Source organism: Triticum urartu, chromosome 7A (genome assembly GCF_056163025.1).
Source record: "Triticum urartu cultivar PI428250 chromosome 7A, HENAU_Tu73, whole genome shotgun sequence".
Taxonomy (NCBI): domain Eukaryota; kingdom Viridiplantae; phylum Streptophyta; class Magnoliopsida; order Poales; family Poaceae; genus Triticum; species Triticum urartu.
The window spans coordinates 576,543,843-576,567,994 of record NC_141879.1 but is presented as its reverse complement, the minus strand read 5'-3'; the positions used below and the strand labels follow the sequence as shown (position 1 = coordinate 576,567,994).

Sequence of the window (24,152 nt, the reverse complement as noted above, 5' to 3'; positions counted from 1 at the left end):
GAGTAAGGAACAGTGCACATGCTGGCCCAAAACGATTGAGAAAGAGCGGGTGAATCCAGAACCGGAGCGCCTCCGATCCTCCCTCTTCATCGCTCCCCCACCATACCCCTCGTCCTGCTCCCATTCATTCCCCTCCAAATCGGAGCATCGGATCAACCACACACGCCAGATCTCGGCCGCGCGGAGTCCGTACAGGGCGCACCTCGGGATCTCAGGTACGCAATCACACGGCCGACGCGGCGCGCGCTAAATTACTCTTATCTAGGCATCATGATTCGGGAATTCCCTGTTTAGCGAGCACCTTGGTGATCAGAATACGTTCTGTATAGCCGGTTTGTGAATGATTTGCAGTGATAGATGCATGCATCCGTGTTCTTGAGAGAAATTGGTTACACATGTTAATCAGGTAAACCAACAAGTTGCGACCCTATAGTTTTGGCTTCTTTTGTATACACAGGTTAAGGCTGTATTTTTATTGATTTAGGAACGATCGTACAAAAACCAACGTTAAATACAGTATATTCTAGCAACAATCAGAACTGCATATTTTCATTTTGAAGCACCGATTGTTATCTGCATGTTAAATGGGTTATCTTCATCTGCAATGTTGTGACAAGATTATTGCATATCTTGCTGCATATTATTTATGCTTTTCCTAAGAAAAAGGGTGGAATGTTCCCCTCTTATGCTTTTTTTAAATTATTATATGATATTTAGGATTATAATCTTACGTGATACTTGAAGATTAGGAAGATGGAAGACCGAAATGCTCCAGATCTCCCACACTCATGTTTCTTATATCAATATAGATCTGGTTGATTGCTAATTCTTACATAATATAAGATCTAGTGGATTTCTAATTCTTACATAATATTGAAATCTCCTATTCTTTTGGAGGAACTAAAAAAACATAAATCTCATGATCGCGGATAATTTAAGGCCTTACCTAGGTTTTTATTTCATGGTTAACTCAATTCCCCTTTTCATTATACCCTTGGGGTTTTATTTACCCTCTTCGACGTCAATATGTTTGATTCGTTTTCTATGTGATGCTAAATACAACAAATATCATTATACATTGACATTGTAGTTTGCTGAGTTAAACTAAATCATTAAAATGTGTGCACCTGTTCTTCAGGATGGAAGAGGAGATAGAAACCCCTAGAGATTTGAAGCCATGTGGGCCTTTGGAGGAGTACCGCATTCCAGATTACGTCTTGAGACCAGATGCCCAACAAGTACTTGTTGATCATGCTCCACAGTGTCCTGTAATAGTGTTCATCAATTCTAAATCTGGCGGTCAACTTGGAAGTAGTTTGATCAAAACATACCGTGAACTTCTGAGTGAAGCACAGGTACTTATTCTGTCTTTGGATTTTGAATTTGAAATTGTTGTCAGAGCCACTGAGTTCTTTTTCAGGTTATTGATCTCTCAGAAGAGACTCCGGATAAGGTTTTGCACCGTTTATATGTGAATGTTGAAAGGCTCAAGATTGAAGGAGACATTCTTGCCGTTCAAATTTGGAGGACTATGAGATTAATTGTAAGTGATACCATCTTCAAGTTATATTATGCGAAGATGATGCCTTTCTTGGCTTTCCATTTCATGCTCTTGACTGAATAGATTTGGATAGGTTGCAGGTGGCGATGGTACAGCGAGTTGGTTGCTTGGGGTCGTCAGTGATCTTAAGCTTTCCCACCCACCTCCAATTGCCACCGTACCTCTGGGAACTGGAAACAACCTCCCATTTTCATTTGGATGGGTAGGTGATCAACTAGTGTGTACAGTATGCATGTAAAACAAATTTCTTTATTCTCCATGGTGAAAGGTAGCAGAAAAGAGGTGATTCAACTGAAGTCTGTGCCAATGCATGAACTAGTACTGTGCATGGCGTGAAGCCGTTATGTTTTACTGTTTTATTTGGTTTAAACTTTAAACTGCGGTACATGTAGAAGTTCTTTAATGTCTGTTGGTTTCTTGCAGGTTGGATGCCAATGCTATCGGCTGACAAATTTAGCTCTTTCTTTCACACTTCTTCTGTATGTAGGGAAGTATTATTACTTATCCTGAATTCTACATCGCAGGGAAAGAAGAATCCTTCTACAGACCAAGAGGCTGTAAAAATATTCCTTGGGCTTGTGAAGCATGCAAAAGAGATTAAAATTGATAGGTGCCGCTTTAATATTTTCTTATTCAATTTATTTGATGCATGTAAGGCTTGCTCGAAAGATTTAAAAATGGTTACCTTGTCAACATTAACAACAACGTATATGCTTCAGTGCTAATTTTATCTCCTCATGCTTCATATGTGTATTTCATGCATGCGCAAGGTACTAATCTGAAGCCCACTTTAATGTTTCAGCTGGCATCTAATTTTGAGGATGAAAGCTCCAAAAGAAGGTCCGTGTGAACCCATTGCTCCCTTAGAGTTGCCTCATTCACTTCATGCGTTCCACCGTGTGTCAAGCGGTGACTCCCACGATGTGGTAAGCATGTATTTATGCAAGTAATGACGTCACACGTTTGGGCGTGGGCCAAGTAATGATGTCACATGTTGATGCACATTCTTCTGAATTAGCACACTTTTGGTCTAAAACCACAGTGAAAATAAAGTTATCTCATCACCACTTCATGTAATTCAAGGATCGTTGCCCAACACGGAAGGAAACATATACTATACCATATATGAAGGGAACAACCCACGCAACACCCCGAGACAACATCTCTTCACTGCAAGAGAATCTCTGAACTATAGTAGCAATATCAACACACCGAGACAGCATCTCTTCACTGCAAGAGAATCTCTGAACTGTAGTAGCTGTTGAGAATAGCAACTTATATTATTATTAGGAGGCCAACGCCAGCATATATACACATATATGAGGATGCCAAAAGGCTACAAGAGGATGCCAAGAGACTAGAATGCAAAAGGCCAAAAGACATCACTTAATATAACTCTTAACACCCCCCCCCCCCCCTCAAACTCATGGTGGATCCACAACACTGAGTTTGGAGAGGTGAAATCCATGTTACGCTCTAGTCTGAGCCTTCGTGAAGAAGTCCGCTAGCTGTAACTCAGAAGACACATACTGAAGAGCAACATGATCCTGCACAACAGCGCGCACATAAGAAGCATCAACACCAATGTGTTTGGTAAGCTCATGCTTCACGGGGTCCCGCGCAATACTAATAGCACCTGTGCTGTCTGACAGGAGGGTGGTAGGTGTAGTAACAGAAACACCAAAATCCTCCAGTAACCATCATAACCAAGTCACCTCAGCCGTCAGAAGAGCCATAGCTCGCAACTCGGCCTTTGCACTTGAACGAGAAACTGCAGTCTGTTTCTTCGTCTTCCAGGAAATGAGAGAACCACCAAGAAAGACACAGTAGGTAGAAAGTGAACGGCGATCCGTAGGATCACTAGTCCATGTAGCATCCGAATAGGCCTGGAGCTGTAACGAGCTGTAACGGGGAAAAAGAGACGATGAGAGATCGTGCCATGAACATATCGTAGAATGCGAAGAAGGTGACTATAGTGAACTAAAGTGGGAGCAGAAACAAAATGGCTCAGAATATGGACATGATACACAAGACTCCCAACAAGATGACGATAACGTGTCGGATTAGACAAGGGCTCACCATCAGAAGCACGAAGGTGAACATTGAGCTCCATAGGAGTCTCAGCAGTGCGCTCATCACTAAGAGCCGCACGAGTAAGAAGGCCCTGGATATACTTTTCTTGGGAAATAAAAAAGGCAGCAGAGGTGGAGGAAACCTCAATCCCAAGAAAGTAACGAAGAGGACCAAGATCAGACATAAGGAACTGCTCATTAAGATGGGCTTTGACAAAGGCAATGTACTCAGAATCGTCGCCAGTGATGATCACGTCATCAACATATAGAAGAAGAAGAGTGCAACCACGAGCAGAAAGGTGGACAAACGACGCTGGATCGTGATCACTGGGTGAAAAACCAGCAGCAGTGACCACAGAGGCAAAACGCTCAAACCAAGCGCGATGGGCTTGCTTAAGGCCATAGAGAGAGCGACAAAGACGACAAACCATGCCATCGGGAACTGAATACCCAGGTGGTGGCTACATATAAACCTCCTCATGAAGTCACCATTAAGAAAAGCATTTTTAACATCAAGCTGTGACACGGACCAGTGGCGAACAGAGGCCACGGCGAGAAGTGTGCGGACAATGGTCATATAGGCTATAGGAGCAAATGTCTCATCATAACCACGACCATGCTCCTGCTAAAAGCCGCGAGCCACAAGATGAGCTTTATAACGCTCGAGAGAACCATCAGAGCGAGTCTTAATCTTATAGACCCACTTACAAGTGATGGGACGAACACAAAAACCAGATCCCATGTGCCGTTGCGCTCAAGTGCGGCAATCTCCTATGCCATCGCAAACTGCCATTCAGGATGAACAACAACATCACAATAAGAGGTAGGATCAAGTACAACCGAAAGGCCATATCGGCTAGGAGAATAGTGGTCAAGAGGAGGGCAAGGTCGAGCCCGAAGACCATAAGTCGGCTGGGACGAGGAAGATGGTGCACCAGAAGTAGATGGCACGTCAGTAGATTCATCCATAACACGTCGACGACGGGTATAATGAAAAGGAAAAGTGGGATGAGAAGGAACCAGCGGAGGTGATGGAGATGGAGAAGACATCGGTGATGAAGGTGGAGTGTCATGCAATAAGGAAGGAGAAGAAATGATAGGAGAAGATGGTGTCGGATCTGCAATAGTGGGGAGAAGGAGGAGTAGGAATATGAGGCATAGAGGGAGGTGTATCAGGAAATGTGAGAAAAGAGATATCCTCTGCTGAAAAGGTAGAAGAGGATGGTTGTGGGCAGAATGGACAAGACTCGTCAAAAGTCACATCCCTAGAAATATGCATCCGTCGACCGACAGGATCCCAACACCGATAACCCTTATGTTCATCACTGTAGCCCAGAAAAACACTCGACAGACTAAGCGGTTAGTTTGGTGCGTTCTCGGGGGGCAAGGAGAACATAACAAACACAACCAAACAACCGAAGAGTAGAATAATCAGGAGAATGATCAGAAAGACGCTCTAGAGGAATACCTCCCTATAGAGCAGATGAGGGTTGAATGTTTATGAGATATGTGGCAGTGAAGACAGACTCAGCCCAGAAATGAGGTGGAAGAGAGGCGACAATCATCATCACACGAGTTGTCTCAAGAAGGTGACGATGCTTGCGCTCAGCCATGCCATTCCGAGCGTGAGCACCGGGACAAGAGAATTGAGCAAGAGTACCCTGCTCAACAAGAAAACCACGCAACATTTTGGAGATATATTCGCCAGCAGAATCAGCACGAAACACGCGAATAGGTGTAGAGAACTGAGTGTGGACCATGGCGGCAAAACACTTATAAGTAGAGAGAACCTCGCTACGAGAAGACATGAAGTAAAGCCAAGTGTAGCGAGAGAAATCATCTATAAAAATAATATAGTAGCGATGGCCCCCTTTGGAAGAGAAGGGAGCCGGACCCCACACAACTAAATGTACTAAATCAAAAGGGCGTTGAGACACTGACTCGCTAGTAGGATAAGGTAACTGAACTTGTTTACCAAGCCTACAACCCTGACACTGTAAGGAGACATCTCCTGAGACAGGCCCTAAAGACGATAGTTGAGAACCACAAAGGTGACCAAGTCGATGATGCCACTGCTGGAAGGAGTTGGTAGCTGAAGCGACAGAGGCAGATGGACTGGAACATTAAGCCAGTCCAACTCCCAAAGCCCCTGAGAATCATGGCGGCGCGGGCCAGCCCCAACCAGAGCCTTCGTGTGGCGATCCTGGATAGTGCAAGAATCAACGTCAAGAATGACACGACAACCAGAATCAGTAAGCTGACCCGCAGAAAATAGGTTCATGGTAAGGCGAGGCACATGAGAAACATCTGGAACATAAAAGGAAGAGGTGGCAAGAGTGCCTCGACTCGCAACAGGAAGAGGAGTACCATCAACAGTAAGAACGTTAATAGGAAAATCGAGAGATCTACGAGAGGACAAGATAGAAGAATCGGAGGACATATGAAATGAAGCTCCAGAATCCAGAACCCATGGGGATGTACCTGACTGTGTAGACAATGGTCGCTCAACACTAGAAGCACCAGTCACAGAGCCTGCAGTACCTGTCGAAGAACCTGAAGCAGCAAGTAGACGTTTGAGCTTCACAATATCTTGCTCAGTCAAGGAGACAGTAGACGGCGTCGAGGAAGAAGCACGAGCCCCAGAAGAAGAATTGCGCCCCCTATTACGCATATCATGCTTCTTCTTGAAGCAATCAGACTCGGGGTGACCATCCTTGTTGCAGTAGTCACAATGAGTACGAGGACGAGAGCGGCCTTCACGAGAGCGGGCCTCACTACCCGGAGGAGTGGGCAGTAGCGGCGGAGCACTGGAGCGAGAAGACACTGGTGGAGTAGCAACTCGAGCAGCAAGCATGGAGGGAACCTGAAGCAAACCAGCACCACGGAGGCGAGTCTCCTCAGCACAGAGCTCAAAAAGCACCTCAGAAATAGGAACACGGCCACGAGCAAACAACTGAGCACGTCGAGGCTCAAACTCCCCACGGAGCCGTGACAAGAACTCATAGACGCGCTGAAACTCCAAGTCTGACCTCACAGTCTGGCAACACGGGCAAGTGCCACAAACAGTAGTGCGAAGGGAGTCAAGTTGGCGCCAGATAGCAGAACTCTGAGTGTAGAACTCATCAATAGTGGAGTCTCCTTGTTAAAGAGCATGCTCCCGACGGACCACAGACAAGTAGAAAGCATCACCAGAGGGCTGATAGCGCTGACGAAGATGAGTCCACATCTTAAAGACAATACCGAGGCCTATAAACTCAGAAGCAAACTAAGGCAAAACACTGGAAGTGAGGATAGTTGCAGCACGAGCATCATCATCACACCATTGAGTGTAAGCAGCCAGATCGTCACGATAAACAGAAAGAGCATTTGAATAATCCAAGACCTCCTGGTCATAAGCGGCAGCCGCATCATCAGCAGCAACCGTGGCTGCAGCCCGATCAGCATCAGAAGCATCTGCATCAAGAGCCGGTGGCGTCGGCGGTGGGGTAGGAGCCACAGGAGGAACTGAGCGCGGAGGACAGAGGACCTCACCAGAAAAAACACCCCACAAACGAATGCCACACATGTGAATGCACATAAAGGCAACGAACTCAGCATAATTAGCCCCATCGAATATCACCGGGCAGCGCGGGATGGCAACATAGCCAGATGACGCGAAAGAAATGGTGCTCCTTTTCTGTCACCAAGACTCAACTGGCAAAGGTGAGAAGGGCCAGAACCAGCAGCAGATCAGACGAAAAGCCAGCCGAACGAGGACCAAATTGATTAGACAGAGTCGCGATCTGCAGCAGTAGACACCTGGACAAGAAACGATAGCAGCTACTCACGTAACCACGCGAGCGCCCCGCAGGCAGCCGCGAAAGACAGCAGCGTCGCGGAGGACGGGGTCGGCGACAGGTGGCGCCGCAGAAGGCAACAGTGGCGGGACGAGGCCAGCGGCAGCGGCGCAGACTGGGCCAGCGACCGGCAGCAGCGGCGCAGACGGGGCCGGCGGCCGGTGGCGCCGCAGAAGGCAGTAGCGGCGCGGACGAGGCCGGATGCCGGCAGTCGCAGAAAGCAGAAAGCAGTAGCGGCGCGGACGAGGCCCACGGTCGGCAGCGACCTTGGAGGAGGACGAGCGGCCAGTGGCTGGATCAATTGAGACCAAGTCCGATCGGATCCAATATTAGCTAGCGGATTCTACGCGAGGGCCAAATCGATTGGGACCAAATCGATTCACAGTGGATTTCACGGGAGGGCAACAACTAGCGAGCGGCTGGATCAACTAGCTAGCTTGGATGGGAAGTCCTGTAGGAGATTGGATGGGGAGCGGCACAAGTTGCGCGTGCGGAAAAATAAACACCTAGAGCTCTAATACCATGTTGAGAGTAGCAACTTAAATTATTAGGAGGCCAATGCCAATATATATACACATACATGAGGATGCTAAAAGGCTACAAGAGAATGCCAAAAGACCAGAATGCAAAAGGCCAAAAGACATCACTTAATATAACTCTAGCAGTAGCAATATAGACACATCGAGACACCGAATTTTTATGTGGAAAACACTCAAGTTGGGGTATAAACCCAGGCCCGGTCCTGAGATTTTGGGTGCCTAGGGTCAAACTAGAACAAGGGCCCTTTAATATAAACATCAAAATAATCAATATATGCCTATATACAATGTTATCAATAAACATTTAAAATGCATCAAAAACAATATCCATGTTAAGTAATTTATAAATGTTACCAAGATACATACTTGATCTAAATTGTAGCGGTCATAGTGATTGGTGAGTGCGGTGTAGTTTCCTCCTGGTGACTCCGCCTCTCGATGTGGCCATGTGGAGGCGATGATGGGGGCATCATCAGCCAAGACGCACGAGATCAAAGCATTGGTCATAGAAGATCAAGCGTTCGCCACTAGAGGTAGCACATGATATCAAGCCAAATTGCGGCTACCATCTTATGAGCCAAATTACACTTGCGATGTTGCAATTTGGTATGGTAAAACCGTTAGCAAAGAGATTTCTATGAATTAAAATGCATAATCAGCAAGATAAGAAATAGAATGGGCCTATATGAACATATGAAGGTAATATTTGATATATAAAATATGCTTCACTAAATAAAGTTAATACAACAGTGAGCCGACAATTTATAACATGAAATCAATTTGAAAAATATATATGAATAAGTATTGATTCAAAGTAGGGAGGACAAGAGTACCGAGAGTGTCGTCCCTATTCCCTATTCCCTAGTATCGATTTTTTTAGGATCAATTAATAGTTTTTTAGACAATGATCAATTGATAGCATTTTTTAAAGGGAAGGATCAATTGATACCTAATTCCATCTTCCAGAAAGGAATGGCTAATTTTACTGAACTAGTGTGCCATCTGCCCCAGCCTGACCCACCACCATTTTTTTGAGGAATGATCCACCACCATCTTATTCTTTTTGGAACTGACCCACGACCATAGTAAAGTAAGAAAAAGGCCCAAGGCCCAGTCTGTTCATGGGAAGAAATAACGTTTCAGTCTTTTATGTGGAGATGCTGAATAGCTTCTCGACCTTTAATAGCGCCTCCAGGAGTGGTTGCCGATTGTAGTACAGGTGCTCACACATACCTGGGCGGGCCCCCCTTGTCTGCGGGGGCCTGGAGCGCCCCCCCCCCCCCCCCGGTCGGCCCTGTATAAACCATAGTACGGAGCCATCCAAATCTTCTTTCTTTATTATCATATATGAGATATAACAAGTTTTTCTCTAGGTAGCACTATAGACTCTCATACATCAAGATTTCTATATCTTGGATGACAACAAGATTTGTGGTTGCAAGAGCTAGTGGTCGGAACAATCTCACCAAACATGGTGGAACCACAACTTGAAGGAGACAAGGTGGTTGATCTGAACTTCAAAACTTTAGGGTGAGACCCCTTCGCTCGATGGCAAGTTTTTTCCTTCAATTTTCCTCTCCTTCCCTTTAACTGTTGATTTTCTCTTCTCTTCTCCAATGGAGGCTAACGTGAAATTTGTCACTTGTTGTTGGCTGTTGGATGGGAGGCCCCTTTCCCTTGTGCGAAGTCAAATGTCTTTAGGTCATTAACCCTAATCGGTAGTGGGCACTTGCACAACTTTGTCCTGCCTAAAGGCTTCAAAGGTTCATCTCCTCACAACCCACATGAGGACATGTCAACAAATCCCCCCCTCTGACCCATGAGGTGGGCCCGTCATGCCCTTTATCCTGCAACATGCTTGTAGCTTCTCACTTGGCAATATCCTAGTCATCATATCCGAATCATTCTTATCAGTAAGGATCTTTCAAGTTGTAGCAACTTGGAATTCATGATATCTCAAATCCAATTATACAAGAGTGATAGCTTGAATTCTTGGCAAGGTGAATAACACTTTGACTGTTGCAAACACAACATACTTCTCTTGCTTCATGCTTATCTACCGCAAAAAGTTCTTTATCCACAACATTTCCTTGCATGCATCAGCCAAAACTATGTACGCAACTTCTATGATCAACGTCAAAACACATTTTTGCAATCTTAATTTCCATGACACCGCCCCCTGCATAAGTCATCAGGTATCGTGAGGTTGACTTCCTACGGTCAATGTCACCATCATAATCTGCATCTGTATAGCAATGCAATACATGATCACTACTTCCAAATCATAAACATGATTTTGAATTCACTTGAGATACCTAGAACATTTCACTGCATTCCAACAGGATTCGCCTGAATTTTTCATGAACCGATTAACAACTCCAAATGCATAGGCAATATCAGGCCTAGTGCATATCACACCATGGCATACATCAAACTGCCCAAAACACATTGGTATGGTACTAAACTTATTTCTTCTTTCTCCTTCTTCCTTGTAAGACATTGTTTAGCAGCCAGTTGGTGATGACCTGCAAACAGAGAGTTAGAAGGTGTTGCATCCTTGTTGAAAATTTTAAGTACCTTCTCAATGTATCTTTCCAGTGGGAGCCAAAACAACTTGTTTGATCTATCACGGAGATTTTCATGTCAAGCATTTGCTTAGTTGGTCCCAAATCCTTCATGGCAAATGATTTACTCAATGAATTCTTGAGGAGAGCAATCATCTTTGTACCATTACAAACAATCAACATATCATCAAAATAAAGCAAGAGAATAATGAAATCACCCTCGGCGTACCTCTTCATAAGGACACAATGATCAGGTTGTGCTTTATGTAACCAAGCCCAGTCATAATAGACTCAAACTTCTTGTACCATTGTCGAGAAGCTTGCTTCAAACCATACAAGCTCTTATTCAATTTGCAAACTAAGTGCACCTTGCCTAAAACCATAAATTCCTTTAGGTTCTCCATATATATCTCCTCCTCTAGATCATCAATTCATCATGTAGGAATGCTTTATTCACATCAAGTTACTCAATTTCCAATCTAAGGTGACCACCAGAGCATCGTAATCAATACCCTTTTTCTATTTAAAACCTTTCAGGACCAATCTAGCCTTGTACCTTGGATGTGAGGTGTCTTCCCTTCGGTAAACTCACCAACTCAAAGGTGCCATTCTCATACAAGGACTTCATACCATCCTTCATGCATGGCTTCCAACTATTCATTCTTATACTCACCAGGCATTGCCTTCTCATAGCATGAGGACTCACGTGCATCACTCAACACATATTGATGTGGTGGATACTTGATGGAAGGTAATATACCTCTTCTGCTTCTTTGTTGTTGCACCTGTGTTGAATCAGGTGGACCATCATTGGCATCATCATTATAAGGCTGCTCATCACCTCCACATGTACTTCCTTAGACAATTGCATCTCCATGTGTTCAGTGTCAACATCTCCCCCATGATTGTCATGCATGAGGGGGGGGGGGGGAGGATACATGTCAATCTGAGGTGTGATGGTCTTCGGCTTCTCTAGTTTCCCAATATTTTCAATTGTTTCATCTTTGACGAACAACGCATTTGGCTTCTCGCAATCTTCCTATTGGTTGGATCACACAATCTATGACCAAACTCTTCATTTGGTTGGATGAGTTAGATGCACTATTTTGTGTTGCTATCAACCTTCGACCCCTCGTCCATTGGGACATGCACTGCAGCCAAAAACCTTTAAGTTCTTGTATGACACCTCTTTCCCTGACCAAACTCTCTGAGTAATATCATGTGCAACATGAAGTGAGGGAGATAGATAAAACATACACATCATTCATTAATGCTTCAACCTGAATGGATTGGGTAAATTAGCATGAGAGAGTATTGTTGTGACCATCTCTTTGATTGACCTGTTCATTATCTCTGCAAGTCCATTGAGCTAAGGTGTCTTTGGTGAACTCTTCTCTAGCCTGATGCCATACTACTCTTCTCTAGCCTGATGCATACTTTCTGTGATACCTCTCAAAAGGACCTTCATATTCACCACCATTGTCTTATCTCACACACTTCTTTTAACTTTCACATGGAACACCTTGAAGGCTTCAAGCAAATGATACTTGTTTTTCATCACATATACAAAAACTTTTCTGGAATGGTCATCAATGAAAGTCACAAATTATAATGCTCCATGAAGGCATTCTTTCAGTCATAGAGCAAACATGAGTGTGCATAATATCAAGAGCATTATCCGCATAGTTTGGCGGGAGTGTACGAAATGTAACCCTTGTTGAGGCACGCGGAACACTATGCTAGCACAAAATAAAAATTTCTACCGCGCAACCAAGATCATAGTGCTAGGGATAGATCATAGATCAGGTTTTACTATTAGACACAGTCATAGTAGCGAAAGTACAATTGGTGGTGCGTGTGGCCGATCAACCTAGTCACCTCCTCGTATAGCCGATCTCTCGTGAATAGTTCCTCCCGGATCCCTCGAATAACTCCTTGCAGTTCACGTGAACGGTTCGTCCAAGCACATATATGGTATGCCTCCAAGGTATCCACACATACGAGGAGTAGCGTCGGGCAGCTACTGCTCGGTCCGGTCACGTGACATAGGGCCGTGGGAAGTGGCGGCAGCAGTGGCTGTGGTGAGAGAAAAAAGATCGACCCTAAAAGGTGTGCCCACTCCCCTTTATATAGATCCCGACGTGGGCTGAACACTTGAGGCTCGCTAGGAGTCCACACCCAATTTCCACTCAGATCCAATCCGAATGGCTCCTGCCCCTTAAGTGTGCGGCCCTATAGGTTCACCTACACATGGACACCACCCGAGTCGATAGTTGATAGTGGCTCCTAGCAGAACATGCCAACTCCCATGTGTGCATAAAGTTGGTTCACGAACCTCGACAATATGTCATATGCAACATTCCTTTTGCCTCACAATATATGTTATCGAGCAGAGCTCAAGGCGAGTACTTGTCACCCTTGTGGTAGCTCAACTTCTCCTCGAAACCGTGATACAGATTCCCGAACCGGGTTGACACTTAACCCAAGTCACATGGCCATGCTTTCTGAATCTGATCAATTGAGAGGCCCCGGAGAATATCTCTCCGTATCGGAGGGGTAAATCCCATGTTGGTCAACCATGTCTCGTTGCATATCTCACGACTCACCCAAAAGCTACCTTTATAACTACTCAGTTGCGGAGTAGTGTTTGATAGACCCTAAGTGAGTCGATCCTCATCCCGAGAACATGTGAGGTCCTCAAGTCAAATTATGCTAATGTATGGCCATGCAAACTAAAGCCCCAAAAGTAGCCCATCCACCCATTCTAACCATTGGTTTAGAGGCAAGAGGCCTACAAGTTTGATATTTCTTTAAGTCTGTGTGTTTATCTGATCCAAAATCTATCTCCCAATTCGCTAATTGCTAGGGTTTCTTGCCACCGCTCAATGGCTCGCTACACCCCAGTCCCGCTCGCCAACAGCCAGGCGTTGCTCCCGTTCGCTGGTGCTGCCGACGCTAGGAGACTACTAAGGCAAAGACGCAAGTTGCTTCCATGTAATTAACCGCTCTGTTGATTCAGCCATCTAGCCATGTCATTGATTCCATCGAGTATATGAGCATGATCTAAGGCTTGAAAGGTACGCTGGCGTACGCTATACTCGTACCTAGTTCAGTCTCTTTTATGGATTACTACCTAGCAGCATATTAGTCAAGCATGTAAGACGATATGTTAATTTTTACCGGTTAGAAGTTCCTTTAAAAACCCAATAAACATTGCTGCTTATTGATATCCTTCTATTTTATAATTAAATTTATTAGTTGTATGTTTGATCTATCTTCAGTACAATATTTTACGAGCTAAGCTTTAGATTCTATTTGTGAAAATAATTGTTTAAGGAAGTCATTTATAACTCGTCGCGGGCTGTGAAAATTTAAATTTCCGACTCGCCCCCTATGTCTAATTCCTGGCTCTGCCCCTGATCTCATTGCGTCTCGTAGTGGGTCTCATTGCGTCTCATAGTGGGTTTGTCCGCTCGGTGATCTGCATCCGTGAGTCCATACTATCGGGTTGGCATCTCTATGCCCATGACTTGTGAAACATAGTCATCAACCGAATCATATACTAGTCAAAGGGTGTGTGTCTGCATAACCTTATTGACCATGGACCATTAAAAAAAGCATCATATAATATATAGTCTCACAAACAAGTCACATACTTATTGATACATATCAGTGATGTTGTTCAAGGAAAATACAAATAACTCATGAATACATAAGTAAATAATCATCATCAGATTGCCTTTAGGGCATGTCTCCAACAACCCTATGTTGACACAATCAAACTTGCCCACAGATAATAGATTCTACTTTATATCTGGAACATGTCTCACGTCATCGAGCACCAACCTGCATCCTGTGTTGACGAATGGTGGACGAACCATTATTTCCCATCCTCACTTGGCTAGTAATGCCACTAGTGTAGGATTTGAATTACTCTTTGTGTGATGTAATGTGAAAGGACGCACCTGAATCCACGACTCATTGCATCATCACGAACAACATTATAAAATTCTTCATCTTCAATAACTAAATAGTCCTTATCTTGTACAATCATGGTCGAGTTATTCTTAGCTTTTTGCTCGATTTTGTTTGCATGTTTACCCTCTGCAAGCTCTTTTTTGTATTTCTTGCAACCACTCTTGTGTTCCGAGATTACCCCAATGAAAGGAAGTGAACTCTTTTCTCTATCTTGACTTTGATCACCCTAGATTAACCCATGGCTTGCTGAAATCGTGCATGACTGCGTTCACAGTTCTCCTTCTTCCCATGGCTTTTAGCCAAATACGCATCAGCAGAAGAGGCGTCATTCTCACCCTTTTCCTTCTTTTTGTCTTCTTCATTCAACATACTATTCTTCACCATTTCCAATACCACCTTACCATCCGGAGCTCAATTGCCAAGTGACATGATGAGGTTGTTCCAACTATCATGTATGGAACTCAGCAACAATAATGATTGCGCCTCGTCCTCAAAGTTGATCTTCATGGCTGAGAGTTGATTTATATGGCATTGGAAGACATTCAAGTGCTCAATCACACTGCTGCCATCTCGGCACTCAATCTTTGCAAGTATTTTGACTACCGAGGCCTTCATGGATTCTTCTTCTCATACATGGATTCCGACTTCTGCCACATCTCATACATGTTTGTTTGATTTTCAACATGGTGGAATATATTACAATTGATGTACAAACGAATCATATATACCACTTTTCGGTTCAACACTCTCCATTCTTCTTCCATGACACCGGTAGGTATATTATCTTTCACAATTGGCTCATACAAATCCTTCCAGTAAAGGATGTCTTACATCATGGGCTTCCCTAGAGAGTACTCAGAAGAACCGAGTTTTATCATGCCACTTTTTGTGGCACCTTATTCCATGGACATTGTGAGCAGCAACTCCAATAACAACCAAGCAACCGGGATAAGCAAACCTCCTGGGAAACCTATTTCTGATAGCACTTTGTTGTGAATTAGCATACTTATGGTTTAAAACTGCAACAGAAACAAAATAATCTCTGCACCACTTAATGTACTAACTCAAGGGTCGTTGCTCAGCACGGAAGGAAACATATGCAACAACCTATACGGAGGAAGCAACCCACACAACAATTAATCATTGTCCAAGTCAAGAGAACCTCTGAACTGCAATAGCAATATCAACACATCGAGACACCAGATATTTACACAAAAAACCCAAGTTGGGGTAAAAATCATGAGCCGAAGCCACCCTAATCTTCTATCACTATTATCAAATGTGGGACACAAGTTCTTCTCTATGTAGCATTATAGGTTGTCTCGAGATTTCTCTATCTTGGATGACAATAAGATTTGTGGCTGCAAGAGCTAGGGATTGAAACCGTCTAACCAACATATTGGAACGACAACTTGAAGAATAAAAACCTTTGGGGATGATGTTATGACCGGCATATTAGGGGCTTAGCCCAGTTAGTTGTGGCCCAGTTTATCTTATTGTTATTAGGGGCTTAGCCCAATTATCTTATTAGGAGGATTATATAAACTCATGTAAGGACCCGTTTTGGGATTAAGTAAGAAGCAATCATATTTGCTCGGCTTCCTTAGGGAGCCGGGAGACCTAACCCTAGCTGCCGCCCCTGCGCTCTCTCTCGCGCGCGCTCGCACACAACGATGGCGCCCCAGCGCCTGCGACCATGCCTTCCTCCACGTCATCCCTCCTTCCACCCCTACAACCTGAGACCACGCCCTGGTAGGGATCCGGTCCGTACCAATTTGGTATCAGATAGCTTTGGTGCGATCATGTCCTCGCCGCCGCCCACCCTGACCCTCCCACTGCCGACCGCGACGACCGCCCCGATGGCCACCATGGCCAGCGCCCCGCTCTTGCCGGTGCCGGTCACCTCCGCCGCGCCCGTCCCCGTCGTCTTCACCCCGGAGGAGATGACGACTGCCATCTGGGATCTCACCCAGGCGGTCACGGGCATCTACACGTTCCTTGTGAGATCCTATGGGTTGCAGCCGCCGGTGCCCTTCGCCACCACCCCGCCGTGGCAGCCGCCATCCTCGCCGACCCCCGTCGCCGCCGCCATGCAGCAGCTGCCGTGGCAGCCGCCACCACTGACGAACCCCTGCGCCTCCACCATGTAGCAGGGGCAACAACTGCACCTGCCGCCACCGGCGACCGCGGCCCTGGGCATCCCGGCGACGGGCCGGGGGGTGCCCATCCACCAGGTCCGGTTTCCCCCGTCGCCGTCTCCGTTACCGGCCTGGCTCGCTGGGTCCCTTGAGCAGGTCTACACGACAACCTCGGTCAGGCCGCACGTGCTACCCCCACCGGTGACGCACCCGGCCATGTAGTTTGGCGGGTCCTCGGGCTCCGCCGAGCCCTTCACCAGTGTCGACAGGCCCCTGTCCCAGGGCGGCACCCTGATGCCCACCTACTTCGCCCCATCATCCTCGCTGCTCCATGCTGACGAGGTGCACTTGCCCGTCGTCCACGTCCAGACGCCGCCGAGATTCTCCAAGCTGGAGTTCGCGACCTACGACGACACCGTCGACCCCTTGAATTGGCTCAACCAACGCGACCAATTTTTCAGGGGACAGCGCACGCTCGCGTCTGACCGCACCTGGATCGCCTCGTATCATCTTCGAGGAGTCGCGCAGATGTGGTACTACGCCCTCGAACAGGACGAGGGCGGCATGCCACCATGGGAGCGCTTCCATGATTTGTGCCTCTTGTGCTTCGGTCCGCCTATACGCGGGAACCGTCTGGCGGAGCTTGGGCGTCTTCCGTTCCTCACCTCGGTGCAAGGCTTCGCCGACCGCTTCCAGGCACTGGCGTGCCACGCCCCCGGCGTTTCGGCTCGTCAGTGGGCTGAGCTCTTCGTCGGCGGCCTAACGGACCACATCCGCGTGGACATGGAGATGCGCGGGCCACAAGACCTCCAGACGGCCATGTACTACGCCCGTGTTTTCGAGCATCGTGCGGTGGCCATCCAGCAGGCGCCACCGCCCCGGGCCGCTGGGCCACCACTTTGGCCGGAAGTTTCTACGCAGGGTCGGCCTGCCCAGACTTCCGCGGCGCCCCTCGCCGCGGCTGCAGCACGCCCGTTCCGCCAGCTCACCCCGTCCGAGCAACTCGAGCGTCGCCGCCAAGGGTTGTGCTTCAACCGCGACGAGCCCTACGTACCGGGCCACGTCTGCCCATGACTCTTCTACTTGGAGGTTGCAGACTACATTGAGGAGGACCCCGCCGCCGCCGGGCTCGGCGACCAACCCGCCCGAGTTGACGCAGAGGTGTTTGGCGACCGTTGATCTTCCCCGCCTTCCATCTCAAGGACGAGCTGTTTGTGCAGGCGAGGAGAGATGTTATGACCGGCATATTAGGGGCTTAGCCCAGTTAGTTGTGGCCCAGTTTATCTTATCGTTATTAGGGGCTTAGCCCAATTACCTTATTAGGAGGATTATATAAACTCGTGTAAGGACCCATTTTGGGATTAAGCAAGAAGCAATCATATTTGCTAGGCTTCCTTAGGGAGCCGGGAGACCTAACCCTAGCCACCGCCCCTGCTCTCTCTCTCTCTCTCTCTCTCTCTCTCTCTCTCTCTCTCTCGCACGCGCATGCAACGACGGCGCCCCAGCGCCGGCGACCACGCCTTCCTCACATCATCCCTCCTTCCACCCCTACAACCCGAGACCACGCCCTGGTAGGGATCCGGTTCCTACCAGATGAGAGATACCTTTGCTTGATGGCAAGCTTATTTCTTCAATCTTCCTCTCCTTCCTTTATCTCTTGGCTTTCTCTTCTCTTCTCCAATGGAGGCTAACCTGAAATTTGTTGCTTGTGTTGGTGGCTTCTGTATGGGAGGCTAGACACCTGCTTTCCCCTTGTTCAAAGTCTAAAAATGTCCTTAGGTCACAACAATAATTGGTAGTGGGCTCTTGCACAACTTTGGACTGACTAGAGTCTTCAAATGGTCATCTCCTCACATCTCACATAAGGTGGATCCCAACATGCATGTCGAGAAAAAATATATCTTTACGCAAGTATTTCTTATGGTATTATGTTTCTTGATAAATACGTTCCATCAAAGTAAGACAAGTAGTTACCAAATCTAATTCAAAGTTTCCATTTTTATTTTTCCTTGTTTCTCCAGGAAGGTTACCACACATTCCGCGGAGGATTTTGGAATTACTTTAGTATGGGTAAGGGTTTCCCTATGTATCTACCTAATTTATTGCCAACATGAACCACATACCATACACTTTCTACCTGTTTAACTGTTTATGAATGAACTTTATGTATGTACCCTACACTGTCTAACTGTTTAATTCCATAGCAGATTAAAAATCCCAAGTTCCTTTCATGAACCCTCGAGCATATATTTCTGTGAAAAACCTGGGTTGTCAGACATGATGATCATGTTTTTGCATGTTGCAGGGATGGATGCAGAAATATCTTATGCATTTCATTCCGAAAGGAAGAGAAATCCAGAGAAATTCAAAAATCAGCTGACAAATCAGGTATCTTTTTTTGTATTCTTCGGGACACAATCTCCTTGCCATCCCGTGTTGTCGATTAGACAAATGACCAGATAGTGCTTTTCAAGTTATGCCGAGCCTTGTGAATTGTTAATGCAATCATCTATACAGGGACAATATGCTAAGCTCGGACTTAAACAAGGATGGTTTTGCGCTTCTCTAAGTCATCCGTCTTCGAGGTAGTTTGTTGATTGGATCCAACCCCTAATTTTATCCGAAAAACAGAACACAAAACTCCAAGAGCCCTGCCAATAAAGTGGAAGGGGAGGGAGTGTACTTTACAAGCCACATTTCAAGGCTAATTTATTTATTTATAATTTAGATCAAGTCTTCAGCTTATTTCTTGACTATTTTAGGTTACAAAAGGTTATACATTACATATTACCGAAAAAGGCTTTCACCCCGCTTTATATATAAAGCACCGACCATGAAGCATCTAGTACAAACACACGCCACCGCAACACACACACACACCCAAGGCAGGATACATAGGCGCTGAGCGCAGCAACACCATTCCTAGCACTACCACCACGAAGAGATGAATCTACATATGACGAACCATGTGCTCCAAGGTGGCGCCTTCGGGAAGGGTACGGCACCGGAGCACCGCCACCGCCCGATCCAAGGATCAGAGTTTCCCCTGAAGCCGCATGACGGGCAATGAGAGCCGCGACGACGCCTTCAGGAAGGGAACGATCTTCGCCGCCGCCGGTCCGTCCGAAGATAGAACAGGTTTTCACCTCGGCCAACACTCACCGCCACCGGACGCCACATCCCGGCAACCACGCCGCCCACACGGCCATGGTGACCGGGCAGCGCCACAGCACGGGCTCTGCCCAAAAGCACCATGCTACCACCACCAAGTCCGCCGCCCCGGCATCCAAGACCTTGACACCACCTCACACGAGACCCGCCTCCACCCAAACGAAAGAGACGAGCGGAAAGGTCCCACCTTTCGCACCCCTGGGCGACCCCCAGTGCCGAGACCCGATAGGCCAGCCAGAACTGGCATCCACCGACTCGTCCTGCTGCCCCGAGCTCGGGACGAGCTCGGTCCTGCAGCACCGAGAGGGGGACGAGGTCAATCCTGCTGCACCATGCGCGAGACGAGCTCGATCCCGCTGCACCGTGCGCGAGACGAGCTCGGTCCTGCAGCACCGGACGCGAGACGAGCAGTGGACCGCAGCTGGGTGAGGACCAGCCCTTTTTGATGGGAGTAGCGCCCGGATGATGAGGAGATGGGGCGAAGGTCGAGACGGTCTGAATGCAGACGAGCCGACGCCGGAGAAGCTGGCTGCTGCCGTGGGCAGAGCCGCTCCCACCGCCACTGCGCCGCCACCCCGACCAGCCGAGATGGCCCCGGTCGAGGCAGCCGCCCGCAGCCCTAGCCGAATGCGGCCTGCGCCGCCGTGAGGTCAGATCTAGCCGGGCCGCTTGCCGCCGTCCCCGACCCCAGGCTCGCACCACTACCGCCCTCCTTGACCCGCGCCGTCCACGACCCGCCCGGCGGGAGGTCAGATCTGGCCGAGCTGCGCCTCGCCAGCCGCCGCCCCCGACTCCAGCAGGCACAACCACTGCGCCACCGCCCGCCACGGGCAGGATCTGGTCAGGGCCGAGCCGGATCATGCCGCCGCGGCCGCGACGGGACACACCGCCGCCCAGCAGCCCACCGCGCATCGCCAGCAGCCCCCGCCGTCGCCGGAACAGCCTTCAACACCGCGCCGCCGTGCCCTGCCCAGCGCCGCGCAAACACGCGAGGAGGCTGCCCCGCGCCAGCCGTCCCTGCGCGACGGGAGGAGATCGAGGGGGGAGGGGGCTATTTGCGGTCGATCGAGGGAATCGCCCCCCCCCCCCCCCCCCCTCGTGGGAGCGGGTTGGGCGAGGGGGAGGGGAATCCTTCATACAATACATATTTGTGAAGTTGGTATCTTCAACTCCTTTGTTGATAAGCTGAATGTTTTGTTCCAGGAATATTCCTCACTTTGCAAAGGTGAAGGTTATGAAAAAGCCTGGTGGCCACTGGGAAGAACTACAGATTCATCACAGGTGAACTTTGATGTCTTCCAGTTCACCACAGTGCATTTTATTCTATTCTTGTATACTGTAATTTAAGCCTACATGCTTACAAGCATGATGGGAGTTTTTGGTCACCCTGTTCTTCTGTTCTGTTTTGCAACATACTCTTTGTGGTCTACTTATATCATGGCACCATTTCTGTAATATTCTTGGGTAGTAGATGGAGTTGTAATCTATGCTACTTTACCTCTTGCAGCATTCGATCAATCGTCTGTGTGAACCTACCTAGTTTTTCTGGAGGTTTGAATCCATGGGGCGAACCTGGCGCAAGGAGAATAAATGTGAGTTCCGATGCGCCATGCCCCATCAACATCAATTTTTGTTTGAGCTGCATGTTGACATGACTCACATGTTTTCCGTGGCAATGTGCAGACGGAGTTCACGATGCCTTACGTCGATGATGGCCTTATTGAGGTTGTCGGGTTCCGCGATGCTTGGCACGGGCTGGTTCTGTTGGCTCCTAATGGGCACGGCCATCGCCTTGCACAGGTATGAAGTGTTTCTTTTGTCCCTCCTGTCCCGTTGGCATCTCACAACTGAATATTGGACGAGATTGCTTGCTGCAGTGCATTAATGCGTTTTGCAACTTCATGCATCAAAACTCTCTTCTTCCCATCCTGCAATATCATGCTGACATCTTGCAAAACCAGACCCACAGGATCCGCTTCGAGTTCCACAAAGGCGTGGTGGACCACACGTTCATGAGGGTCGATGGGGAGCCGTGGAAGCAGCCCCTCCCAAAGGACGATGACACTATTGTCATTGAGATCTCACACCAAGGCCAGGTGACCATGCTAGCAAACGAACCCTGCAAGTCAATGAGCCTCAGTGACCCGTTGTCGTCACACGGCCACAGCGACCACAGTGACGAACACAAGAACGACGTGGATGACGAGGAGTGGGAGGATGGCAGGAGGAAGTTTGGGGCCGCGGAAACCTTCAAGCTCCCTGATGAGATCGACATTGCTCATCTCAGCTGAGCTGCATATCCATTCTTATGGCAAACATCATATCTTGCCGGTTCACAATATTTGTCCAGTAAAGTGATATCACTATATGCAAATAGCTTCATGCAAAACCCTGTATAGCTGGAGTTTAGTGAACCAAGCGAGGAGCAGCTATTTTTATTTACTAATGCAACTTTGTATAGATTCAGGATCTTGATAGAAATGTGCAACTTATTCCTTACAGAATTGTACTCTATTTTCTATAAGTCCGTTGCCTCATTAATTTAGAGGGCAGATGTTGGAGTGAGGCTTTTTGGCTCTTGGGCTCCATGGAGCCCAGAATTTTCAAAGTATTTTTTAAGTTCCATTTTTTTTGAAAATAAATACACAAGTACTTGTAGATGTATACTGTATGTGTGTAAATTTTCATGTGGTTCAAGCACAAAGCTCAAAGACTTGCATTAATCATAAAAAACTCATCAACTAAGTAGTGGCTCACGACATTACTAGAGCATAGTACAACAAGCCAAGTATCCCATGGAGTTTGAATGGTAGGTTCAAGACCATCGTTCGCACCCGGCCGCATCAATGACGCTAGTCTATAATGGTTACATGAGAATAAAACTAATCAGTTTCATCTTCTAATTAGAATCCCTCCAAAAAGTTACGAAAACACTAACGTCCACACGTGTGACAACATTCCAACTCACCCACATGTCTGAATCACCGTACAGTTAAGTTTGCACGAATCTTGTCACACCAAGGCAATTTTCGTGTGTCACGTAGGACAAGGCTGGTGTGTGGGCGTTGGAGAGGTCGCCCACACGCCTCACAGCACGCGGTTGCCAGCTGCGCTGTGTGGGCGAACTAGTTTCTGCCCACACAGCCACCACCTAGTCCACGTGCGTGTGGGCGAACTGCTTTTCGCCCACACGACAATCGTACGTTGTTGGATGGCAACTGCAGTTGCGCGTACATGACAACTAGGTAAACACACATGGCAATTATGATTCGTTTGCTAGACGGCAACTACAGTTGCGCGTACGTGGCAATCAGGTAAGCATACATGGCAATTATGATTAACCACACGTGGCAACTAGGTAAACACACACGACAACTATTGTTTGACCATATGTGGCAATTCGTTAATCACACACGACAACTATGGTTTGATTACACGCGGCAACTACCATAAATTAGACATGGCAACTATAGTTAACCAAAACAGAGAGAGTTGCCATGCTTTTACAACCATATTTATCATCCCGGATAACTACATCTGCCATCCCGGATGGCAACTAAATCATCAACCCGCGGGTACCTATTGTATCTGCGTCAGAAAGTGTGGGCATATTTTACTTCGTGCCACACGCGCAGGGTGGGGATGCGTAGTACTTGTTGGCCGTGTGATACAAAGTAGCTGCGTCCACACGTGTGGGCAATTCTACTGTTCGCCCACACACAGCCCGTGTGGGCTGCCCCTTACTCATGCCACACACGGTGTGTGGGCGAATACCTATTTATGCCACACGTGTGGTGAAAGAAAGCCAAAGGTTCGTTTTAAACAATGAGTACATTATCCTATCTTCAAATAGCAATAGCTACTTTGCATGCAAATCCTTAGTGACAAGAATGACCTAAAACTGAAGCCAAAAAATCACAGCTATTGAAATAGACTCTCCTTCAGTGTTTCCATCAATTTCCGGTACTAAACCAAAGATAATATCCTCAAGATACATCATTGAAACAAGTGCCACCCAGATCCTATAACTTCTAACAAAATATAAGTGAAGCACAGAAAGTTATAGCCGCATATCACCAATTTTGTTACTCCAACAGATAAAAGTGAAGCACAACAAGTAAAATAGCAAAGCCAAGCACCTTCATAAAGATGCAAACGAACAGGGGTGATGATTACATTTATTCAAAATAAGAAAAGGACACTCTAAGATTATGCAAACAAAGCAAAACTAGATAGGGGGGGGGGGGGGGGGGGGTCATATAATAGTTGTTGAAATGGATATAAAAAGGACAC

General features: G+C 47.1%; 1 protein-coding gene and 2 pseudogenes across 1 annotated transcript; 2 read left to right on the top strand and 1 right to left on the bottom strand.

The window, feature by feature from the left end:
* Positions 1-22,445, top strand: LOC125525902 (diacylglycerol kinase 1-like). Its single transcript, XM_048690909.2, has 13 exons — positions 1-215; positions 1,139-1,355; positions 1,421-1,543; positions 1,635-1,763; positions 2,086-2,171; positions 2,364-2,487; positions 18,710-18,758; positions 18,994-19,076; positions 19,206-19,273; positions 21,063-21,140; positions 21,367-21,451; positions 21,543-21,659; positions 21,821-22,445. The coding sequence occupies exons 2-13, from the start codon at positions 1,140-1,142 to the stop codon at positions 22,148-22,150; spliced, it is 1,488 nt and encodes a 495-aa protein (XP_048546866.2). The 5' UTR covers positions 1-215; position 1,139; the 3' UTR covers positions 22,151-22,445.
* LOC147960506 (uncharacterized) lies at positions 2,500-9,250 on the bottom strand (annotated as a pseudogene).
* Positions 16,224-18,250, top strand: LOC147960505 (uncharacterized; annotated as a pseudogene).
* Positions 22,446-24,152: the final 1,707 nt, after the last annotated feature.

Bases quoted from the DNA above. Each gene is read 5' to 3' on its own strand.
- LOC125525902 (XM_048690909.2), top strand. From the start codon at position 1,140: ATGGAAGAGGAGATAGAAACCCCTAGAGATTTGAAGCCATGTGGGCCT. The intron at 1,356-1,420 runs GTACTTATTCTG...GTTCTTTTTCAG, and splicing joins AACTTCTGAGTGAAGCACAG to GTTATTGATCTCTCAGAAGA. The intron at 21,660-21,820 runs GTATGAAGTGTT...TTGCAAAACCAG, and splicing joins ACGGCCATCGCCTTGCACAG to ACCCACAGGATCCGCTTCGA.